Source organism: Carlito syrichta, unplaced genomic scaffold, assembly GCF_000164805.1.
Source record: "Carlito syrichta isolate Samal-C Ts95f unplaced genomic scaffold, Tarsius_syrichta-2.0.1 Scaffold288922, whole genome shotgun sequence".
NCBI classification, from domain to species: domain Eukaryota; kingdom Metazoa; phylum Chordata; class Mammalia; order Primates; family Tarsiidae; genus Carlito; species Carlito syrichta.
Genome location: NW_007233018.1, coordinates 85,594 through 96,793, shown reverse-complemented (window position 1 = coordinate 96,793; position 11,200 = coordinate 85,594). Strand labels below are relative to the sequence as shown.

At 37.2% G+C, this 11,200-nt stretch overlaps 1 protein-coding gene across 1 annotated transcript in view; it reads right to left on the bottom strand.

The window, feature by feature from the left end:
* Positions 1–312: 312 nt before the first annotated feature.
* Positions 313–11,200, bottom strand: part of NAB1 (NGFI-A binding protein 1) — a 47,838-nt gene continuing 36,950 nt past the window's right edge. Inside the window, exons 5-8 of the mRNA XM_008053994.2 lie at positions 9,571–9,660; positions 7,776–7,938; positions 5,923–6,039; positions 313–2,780 (exon numbers count right to left, since the gene is read on the bottom strand). Coding sequence (XP_008052185.2) covers positions 2,692–2,780; positions 5,923–6,039; positions 7,776–7,938; positions 9,571–9,660 — 459 coding nt within the window. The 3' untranslated portion in view covers positions 313–2,691. The remainder of the gene's footprint in view (positions 2,781–5,922; positions 6,040–7,775; positions 7,939–9,570; positions 9,661–11,200) is intronic.

The window sequence follows — 11,200 nt, the reverse complement described above, 5'->3', positions numbered from 1 at the left end:
TATATTATAAATGTTAAATCCCAATGTTCTTCCTTTTATTTTTTAATTTAGTTGGTTAGAAATGGTGGAGTTTTAAAAAAGGTCTTTATAAATCCCTCATAAATAAGAACAATATAAATTGACCCCTCTCTCTGACAGACCAAATAACTTTTTAGAAATAAAGGCAGCTGACAACGTTGAGTCACAACTTAGGACAGAAGCTCCTGTTCCCTAAGACCCAAGCCTAGCCCACACAGCCAGATAAGGGAGGCAGAGTGGTTCAGATTACCCACTGTGGGAAGTGCTATGCAGAAAGTGCTATACACATAAACGTGTGAGGCACAGAAAATCTTTATTGCCACAGGAAGCAAGTGTACTCGTCCCACCTCACCAACAGCTCGACGAGTCACAAAAACGTGGACATCACACATGGAAGTCTAACAACGACTCGGGGAGAAACGGTCCCTTGGACTGTACTGGCTGAAATACTGAGGTAACCAATTGACTTTGTTCAGTGAAAATACCTCTAACAAAATGAAAAAAAAAAAACCCAACTAGTTATAACATCCAACTCATATGTACAATTCAAATAAAAATATATATTATCTGCTTTAATGTATAGCAAGTTTAATACATTAGTGTTTACAAAATAAAAACTGTATTCTACTGAAATTGTTTCTTGTGCTTCCCCAATGCCAATAAGCTCTTGGAAAGACCAAAAAGTATGACACATAAGGAAACTTACTGATGGAATTAAAGATGCAAACTGTGGGTCCACAAAAGATGAATAAATATTAGTTGGAAGATTACTGCATCTTTAAAAATTGTTGCTTATTAAAATCTACAAACTTGGACTGTAAGACACAATTAAAAAAAAAAACCACAAAATTTCTCAAAATAGATTAGAATACAGAAAACGTTTCATGAAACTACTGAGATACTAACCAGTGCTATGGCTAATATTAAAAACCGAACAGTCTATTTAAATCATACTCTTACTATTTCTACATACAGTGAACAATACAACCACAATAATCAACCTCAAGTTAGCAACAAAGTTGCAAGGTCCATAAGAAGTTTCTTCAAGTGGCCAAAACACTATGGTACAATTAGAACATGTAAGAAGGGAAAAAAGCCTTTTAATAGTATAAAAGTTGTTTGCTAGTATGTCTACTGTAAAGCTCTTCTACAAATCAAAATGAAAAAGCAACTACAGAAGGACAGTGATCTGAGACTACAGTGCAGACATTTCATCTAACATTTGGCTGACGAACTTTAATATAATAATGACTTAATATTTTGTATACAATATGATCTAGAGCAGAACTGAAAACCAAAAACCACATACTCCATGACAATATACTCTTCTCGGCAATATCTGAGTTTAGATGAATTTGTAGGAAGTAGGTAAAGCTGTCAAATATCTTCTCTTAAACCAACAGAAAAAAATGTATATTGGCAGATGTATTTTTTTTTAATCACTATGGATTCCAATGTGAAATTCTCATAAGGACGCAAGTACATTATCAATATTTAAGCACACCCCCTATGTATATGCACAGTCTATTAATAGGGGGAATTAAAATATATTGTCAAGTTAAAATGAATTTTAATAAAAAACTGCATTCACAAATTGGAAAGGTGTACAAAAATGAAATTGTAAAATAAATAATGAATATAGGTGGCGACTAAATTTCCAAAGAACTATGCCTGCAGACGTGGCTGCGGTGACTGGATGGTTGACTGGGAAGATATTCCAGGGAAAGAATCTGGTTTCTGACTCCTGTTCCCAGAGAAGAATTTCTGAATATAAAACAGTACTTAATCTATTATAGCCTTTGCTGACAGTCACCATCTTTATCATATGTAGGGTTAAATTACTATGTCTTAATCTACTTAATACATTCTAAAATATCAACATTTAAGTCAAAGCTTTTACATATCGGTCCATTTGTTTCAAGATTCTAAGTAATAGCTTCCTATCTTCTCTGATACATTTTAAGTAGCTATTAATACCACCTGGGTCAACCAGATAAGAGATACTTTTAATCTATTGCTCATCTTTTTAACTTTCCTGCAGTATTTATTAATTGTGTAAATGTGCACTGATAACCAGATATTATAGGAATGAATACTACACATTTCCTGTTAAACAAAATCACTTTTCTCTAATATTAAACCCACAATATTTTCCTTGGTTTAAGTTGAGTATTTGTTTTCCATTTTTCCATAGTCACTGCAATCCTGTCAAGAGCTTAAGTTTTCTTTTTCATGATTGCAAAGATTCTAAACTCTGACTTTTAATATTTACGCTAAACATACAAAGTAGACAACAAAATTTCAAGTAAAATAAACAGCATCCACATCAATTGGACCAAACGGGTCTCAACATCTAGATTTTACTTCTATAAATTACACAAATACATTGTACATTCTTAAATAATGAATGCTTACAATATTAATTTGTAAGCCTTTCCACATAAAACAACTTACACAGGAATGTGAATGAATCGCTATTTCTGTTACAGATTGCAACACTCTCCTGATTTTCTCATTTGTGGCTGATGTTTTATCTTCCTGGTCTCCTTCTGCTTTGGCTATGAAATCTGTTTGAGCTGAATGAGGCAACACTGGTTATTAAGGCTTGTTTCTATGATGGAGTATTATCCTTAAATCTGATGCCATTTCCAAAGAACAGTGGGAGAATCACAGCTATCTTGAGTCTTCAGGCTCTGTTTTGATGACTTTCTTTTCCAAGGTAAAAGCTGAGTGAGGGTAGTCTTTTAAAATCCCAAGGTTCTCTGCATAAAAATGAAAACACAAAGTGTGCCGATTTCTTAAATCAATGGACTACAAAAATCAAAGTTATAAAACAAACTCCTAAACTCCACAGCAAACAGCATTAATTTAATTCATGATTCTGCAATTCCATAGAAAATTTTTGTTAACAGAACTATGGTTAAGAGATCGGATTTTGGATTTCAATTCCAACTCTAGCAGTTACTAACTATACATTTCTAAGCAAGTTATACCCTCTCTCAGCCTTAGTGTCTTCATCTATAAAATGGCATGAAATTTAAATAATGAAATGCATGTAGAACATATCAATTTTTATTTAATGCATTGTCCAAAATAATATACAAAATAAAATAGATTACTCATGTGTAACTGTTATTAGTTAAAATACTTACTGTCAATGAAGAAATGAGACAGAAAAAACCTTCAATGTTGAAATATGGAAATATTGTTAAAAGTTCCTCTAGCAATGACATATTAAGGTGAGATTAATAGGGATAAAAAAATAAAAGATTCAGCCAGGCTCAGTGGCTCAGCCTGTAATCCCGCGCCTTTGGGAGGCTGAGGTGACTGGATTGCCTGAGCCACAGATTCGAGACCTGCCTGGGCAGCGAGACCTCAACCCTACAATAAATCAAAAAATCAGCCGGGCGTGGTAGCGCACGGCTGTAATTTCGGCTACTCGGAAGGCTGAGGCGGAAGGATCATCGGAGCCCAGCAGGTCGAGGCTGCGGTGGCCGGGAGCGGCCACTGCACTCCAGTCTGGGCGACAGAGTGAGACTCCAACTCAAAAAATAAATAAATAAATAAATAAAATAAAAGATTCTACTTTCATAAGAAAGCATTTCATGGAGTTACATGTGTACAGTTATTTCAACCTCACCCAAACACTACAGAATGACAATAAAATGTAACCATTATGCAAAGTCCTAATATGAGAAGATATATATATATATATTATACACACACACACACACACACACACACACACACACACGCAAACATGTGTACACATATACATACACACACATACCGTGAAGGAATTCTAGAGAGGTAACAAATGCTAACAGTTTGTCTGAAACTAGGTAGCTCAATTTATGAAACTACCCTCTCTAAACAGAAGAGGATTTTTTGAGTTGGGATCTCACTCTATCCCACGCTGGAGTGCAGTAGCACGATCACAGCTCACTGTAGTTTCGATCCTTAGGGCTTAGGCGCTCCTTCTGCCTCAGCCTCCTGAGTAGCTGGGACTACAGGCATGTGCTACCATGCCCAGCTAGTTTTTTAATTTTTTTTGTAGAGATGAGGTCTTGCTATGTTGCCTAGGCTGGCTCAAGTGAGTCTTGGCCTCCCAAAGTGCTGGGATTACAGGCATGAACCACCACACCTAGCCAAGAAGGGTATATCAAATTCTGCATAAAAGTAATAAAAAATGTAGCTGTTGGGTCCTGCTAGCCACACAGTTCATCCACACTATCTTGTTTAATCCTCATAACTACTCTAAGGAGGAAAAATCTTTTTTTTTTTTTTAGTTGGAGTCTCACTCTGTCGCCCAGACTGGAGTACAGTGGCCGCTCCCGGCCACCGCAGCCTCGACCTGCTGGGCTCCGGCTTCCACCTCAGCCTTCCAAGTAGCTGGAACTACAGGCGCGCACTACCACGCCCGGCTAATTTTTGACTTATTGGAGAGATGAGGTCTCGCCAAGTTGCCCAGGCGGGTCACAAACCCGCGGGCTCAGGCAATCCACTCACCTCAGCCTCCCAAAGGCGCGGGATTACAGGCTGAGCCACCGAGCCCGGCAGGAAAAATCATTTTTATTTTACAGATGAAGCAACTGAGGGACAGGGCGCTTAAGAAACTCAGTCAGGGTTACTCAGTCAAGTATGAGGGCTAAGGTCTAAACCAGGTTAGGATTATATGAAACCTATATTATTTCTACCCAATTAAAACACAATAAAAAAGGCTTTTTCAGGTATTCCTTCATTCTGTTTTGCAAAAAAAATCTTTCATAATTGCCTTTGGTCCTTAACTGTCAACGATAACTGGAGAAGTTAAACAGTTCAACCTCATCTCTATGCAGCAGAGATGTAAAGCATGTCCCCAAGAGGAGACACATGTAATTAACATAACTGGTTTACATAGAGTCTTCAAAAATATATATACATTGGTAGAAAGTGGTTTTTGGCTTGTTTATCTTTGAAAAACTTGAAAGAATAGGCCACATTTTCATGTTGTGGAAAACACAAGACCAGGATATAATCTTTTTAGAATAATTTCAATTTCTCAATCTCTCTTTGACATTCCTCAAGTAGCGAGAATCAAATATGCAATAGCACACTAGAGTCATAGCAGTAAAATATTACTTAGGACTTTGGCTTTTTTAGCATTTGCTATTAGGAGCATGAACTAAAACAGGAAGACATAAAGTCTCTTGATAGCATTTTTTTACCCTAGTGATACATAATTCACTCTATGTAGGTTAACAGATGTAAAGTCAGGTTTATCTCTGATGCTTGTAAAACTACTTTTACCATTGACATTCAGTTTATTTCTGAAATATGAATATGACCCCCAAAATGTATCTGTATGAAAAATTGAGATTTTGGTACACAAGGTTTTATTAGTGAGAGCAAACATGTTCAATTGCATATAAGGTTACTGTCAGAAAAGGGCAATGATATAACTTAAATCTGGTATTTATTATTCAGTTTAAACTTTTGTATAGAAGTCACCATTCAGGTAATAGCTAATCTAAATCATCTCAACCCTCATGAGTTTTCCCTGCTACTTTTTGGAATACTAAGTTCTCAAAAGGACTAGCCAGTGTTGTAACAATCTATCATTCCAGGTGGAAAGAAACAGGAGAGCTGTGCATCCCTTATCCAAAATGTTTGGAACCAGAACTGTTCTGGATTTTGAACTTGTCCAGAGTTTGGAGCATCTGCATTATACTTACGAGTTCAGCATCCCAAATCCGAAAACCACAATGTTCCACAGAACATTTCCTTTGAGTGCCATTTCAGTGCAATTAGGAGTACCCAGCCTGTAGCCACATTGTCTGTAATGATGTTTTGGTGGGCGAGGGGCAGTGAGTGTAGAATAAATTTCCAGGTGCTTTTCTCTCTCACCACACACCACATTCTCACCTGAAGGGTGGGACTTTGCCTCGCTGGGGTAGAGCCTGCTCAGTTCCCCATCCACCATGAAATGATGGGGCTGTCTGTTCTGCAGGTTAGGCATTTGGAGATTCAATGGTCTTTCTCCTAATAAAAAGAAACATGGATACCGTTTAAAATACACCAGGTGGGGCAAGGTGGTGGCTCACGTCTATAATCCCAGCACTTTGGGAGGCTGAGGTGAGAGGACTGCCTGAGCCCACAGGTTCGAGACAAGCCTGAGCAACTTGGCGAGATCTCATCTCTACAATAAATCCAAAAAATTAGCTGGGCGTGGTGGTGCATGCCTGTAGTTCCAGCTACTTGGAAGACTGAGGCAGAAGGATCACCTGAGTCCAGCAGGTCAAGGCTGTGGTGGCCAGGAGCGTACCACTGCCCTCCAGCCTGGGCAACAAAGTAAGACTCCAACTCAAAAAAAAATACACCATGCTTTTCCTTTTTTTAGTCCAAGTCTCACTCTGTCTCCCAGGCTAGTGCAGTGGCACGGTCACGGCCACTGCAGACTCTACCTGACTGGCTCAGGTGATCCTTCCACCTCAGCCTTCCTGGAACTAAAGGCGTGTACCACTATGCCCAGCTAATTTTTCGATTTATTGTAACTTGGCGAGACCTCATCTCTACAATAAATAATAGTTAGCTGGGTCTGGTAGTGTGCACCTGTAGTTCGGGCTACTTGAAAGGCTGAGGCAGAAGGATCGCTGGGGCCCAGCAGGTCGACACTGGGGTAGCCGTGAGCATGCCACTGCACTCCAGCCTGGGTGATGGAGTAAGACTCCAACTCAAAAAAAAAAAAAGCCTACAGCAAAATCCGTGAGCAAACAGAATTAGGAGATATGGAAAACAAGTGCTTTATACATCAAATTATATTCTGCCATAAATAGAAATCCATCCTATTAGCAAAGTCTCACCCTATATGAAATTATTCTGATGTCACAAATCAGAGTCATAAAATCTTTCATAATTGCCTTTGGTCCTTAACTGTCAATGATAACTGAAGAAGTTAAACAAGATCTCAACTAAAAAGTTTCTGTAATATTTTAGGAAAGAAGAACTTTCTTCTCCAGTATTCTCATCCTATGATGCATGTAATATTTCATTCCGTGGTTGGCAAGTGCTTGCTAAGATGGTATTTTTACTTAGAAATATTTTTTGGCAATAGTAACCACTCTCTACTAAAGTATAACAATAATAAGAAGGCACTATAAAATTATTGTTTTTCTTCAAACACTGATAGCTATTGGAAACCAGATGCACAGCAAAAGGACAGATATGCCGAATGTGTGAATAACAATGACTTGAGATTTCTTCATGTGAAGACATGAAAAAAATGACTAATTTTTAGACCAGTAAAAACACTCACGAATCACACAGCTTTTTAAATCTAAGAGTTGTACCCTGTCATAATACTTTAGAAGCAGTTACCATATTCTTTTAAGAACCAAATGTTACAAATTTCACAGACAAATCTGTTTTCTGAATGTTTTAAAAGGATAAGCATCTCCCATGGAATCTGCTTCTTTGGGGAAAATGATCTGCACTGTTTACATTTCCCATCCTCAGCCATCCTATACAGGATAATGCAAGTCAATCCCATGTACCAACGACCGTTTAGTAATTATACGGTCTATAACATTTATAAATTAAAATATGCAGGATGAAGTCTTTCCTTTTTTAAAAAAGGGACAAGTTAAAAATTAATTTTGATAGAGAGTCTATAAAATAGTCTCTATAAAATATGATGATTTAAAAATCAGCCACTTTTTTGGTGTCCCTTTGACATGCATATAGTAGCTATAAAGGCTCAGGACATGTGAAAGATGTACCTTGTGCCTCTGCGCTCTCAGAAGCCAGGCCGTTCGGACTGTGCTCCTCGGAGCCCTGCCGGTAGAGCCCTGCAGATAGCCTTCTCTCAGTGGACTGCAGTCTCTCGTAACCAGCCTGGGCACAGAGGAACTCCATCTGCCTTGCCATTACCTTTTCAGGCTGCTAGGAAGTAAAGCAAAATGGTAACTAAAACATTCTCGATGTTTTAATGATTTAAAGATGCCAATTTCAGACTCCAGCAAATATACATTTAGTATTCATTAAAATTAGCTCACACTTCATGGGGTATATAAATCCCATAAATATGCACAGATATCTATAGCATGATACTGGATTTTGTACAAAAGATAAAAGCTTTCTTCTCAATTCTACAAAGGCAATTCCAACTCAGCTCAAAATCAACATAAACTTAGCTTTGTTATCCAAAGTAGTGAGTCCTTTAAAGGATTTTTTTTTTAAAAAAAGAAACCTAACAGCAACAAGCAACATCTGCTTCTATAAACTACATCTAGCACACAGGATTAAATCTTGGCATTTTTATTTTAGGGCTTAGCACTACAGACTCTGATGACAGTATGTTTGGGGGAGAAAAGGTGTAAAGCAGCTGTCTAGAAGAACAAGACAAACACACCTCCCACTAAAATTAAACAATATAAGTGATGCAAGACATTGGTGTCAATGAGCATCTTCACCTTCACCATGGTACAAAATTGCAGTGGATCGCAACCAATCCATAAGACAGGTTTTTAAATGCACAATGAGTTGGCTGACATATAGCTTATCTCCGCATGTGTTTTATATGTTCCCTTTCTACACGCTGCTCTAAATTACTCATATGTGATATTCAAAGCAGTGTATTTGTGGTTATTTTCGCCAAGGAGGTAACAGTCAAAATGCACAGATATGAATTTCTACCATGCTATAGAAAAGAGTAGCACAAGAAGGCTGCTCTAGAAAATTGGTTACAAAACGTCCCGATTCACAATACTAAAAAAATAAAAATGAAAAAATTAACAGATGAAACATATGCATTCACAGAACAGGATAAGCATACTATTTTTCTGAATGTTCATAAACCAAATCAAAATCAACCATAACTTCACTTCATTTGAACATGTTCCTGGTTAATTGACAAAATTTCAACAAGCATTCCTAAGGAAAAAATGTAATTTTCATCCTAACATGAAAAAACAAACCTTGGCAGTCCTAAATTTGACCAAAACCAAGTTGCTAGGCAGAAGCTCAACAGGAACAAAATTTTACAGTGCTTCTGAAAAGGTAGTGTTTGCAGAAGGAACTTTAAAAAATGTTAATTTCAGTGTATACATACAATTAAATAACTTAATGGAACAAACATCTGAAGCCATATATTAACAATTTTCTAATAGATATAAATTTAAAGGATTTAACAATAATTATAATGCTGACTATTAATGTTTGATTGAGAACTAGTACTATTTTACCTCAGAGTTGTATTACACACAACCATGGGCAATATGACTGGTTTTCCTGATACCAAACTGCTTCTTTTGAGTTTTCCTGACTAGAAAATCTCTCTCATTTCCTGCAAAATTGCAAGAATAAATAAGTAGCACTGTATTACATTCCGTTCATAAACCAAATCAAACCAAGCTGTTATTGCTATCTTGTTCATTCAGCTTTGGATCAAATGATGTTAAAAAACAACTAGAGATAAATTCAGTCCTAAGACACTTAAATGGAGCTAGCAGAGGCAGTCATTGAATGTTTAACCTAAAGATATTACCATGAAATAATAACTAGTTGTATAGTTACCTGTGAACTCAGAGCCGCGAGCTCTTCACTCTTGGCTCTTGCTTGCTGGAAAAGTGTCTGCATGGAATCCTGGTAATCTGGAAAGCCATCCTGTGGGTCAGAAAAAAGTTCAGAAAATAAAGCAAAGAAAACTACTTTAATCCCACGACCTGAAAAATCACGATTAAGATTTTAATGTATACTATTTCATCTTATGACACATACCTTTTCTATAGCCATAACCTCAGTAAAAACATAAATGAAAAAGATGATAATGCCTTCATTCCCACTGTTTTACACCAAAAGCACACTTTATGATCACTGATAATAATGGTTATATAACATTTCACCTAGTGGTTTGACTAACCACCATCCTCATATTGAACATCTTTTCCTTTTGAGATTCTTTTCCTAATGTGTGGTTTAATGAAAAACACTGCAAAAATATTTTCATGGAAATACCATTTTTCATAGCTTAGATTACTCATTACAAAAGATTCCAGAAGCAAAATTACTGCAAAGGTTTGACATTTTTATGCCTTATATACTTTTGTCAAACCAGCAAAGCACCTTTACTAGTTTATCGCACCACAAGCAATATATGACAGTTTCCTTGCCAGGACTGAGTATTGTTATTTCTTAATTTTTGCTGATTTATCTATATTTTTGTTTTGACACTTAGTTTTTTTTTTTTTTTTTTTGAGTTGGAGTCTCACTCTGTCGCCCAGGCTGGAATGCAGTAGCACACTCACGACCACCACAGCCTCAACCTGCTGGGCAGGTGATCCTTCCATGTCAGCCTTCCAAGTAGCTGGAACCACAGGCATGCACCACCACGCCCGGCTAATTTTTTTGATTTACTGTAAAGATAAGGTCTCACCATGTTGCTCGGGCTGGTCTTGAGCCCCTGAGTTCAGGCAATCCTCTCGTCTCTGCCTCCCAAAGTGCTGGAATTTCAGGTGTGAGCCACTGTACCCGGCTGACACTCAAAATTTTTAAAACATTACATACTATAGATGTATATACTCCTATTTTATTTTGTGACTTTTTTCTACTTCTATAAGTTTAGAAAGTTACTTTGCTTGAGAAATCTGACAAGTACTCAAATCTGCCCTCCAGTTTTGCTCAAGTTTTTTTGTTTAGTTTTTTAAATTTAACCCTCTAACTAATCTGAAATTTTTATCATATGCAATGTTGTAAAGATAGAAACTAAATTTTTAAAAAATGCTACCCAATAATCTCAGCCTGAACGTCTGTGGAATTCCTCCATGCTCACTTGTGATTTCCCCTTCATCCTATCCTACAACAGTTAATGAGGCTTTGGAACTGGAAAGCCCTGTGCTCATTCATATTTCAGCTCCATCGCTGACTGGCAGCGTGATGCTGGATGAGTTGCTGAACGCTTCTGGACTTCAGTGTTCTCACAGGAAAAGTGACAAGAGGAACCTGCCCACCAGGGTTGTGGTGAGGATCAAATGACATAAAGCCAAATATTCACTTTATAGAGGGCGAATCATTAAAAACCAAAGTTCTCACAACACACAGCAGAGAAAGAAGTAATAATGTATTAATCACAGAACATTTTACTTTATTTGAGATGTAAGAATAGTGGTTCAAGTTCAAACATTTTACCCCATCAGGGTATTTTCAA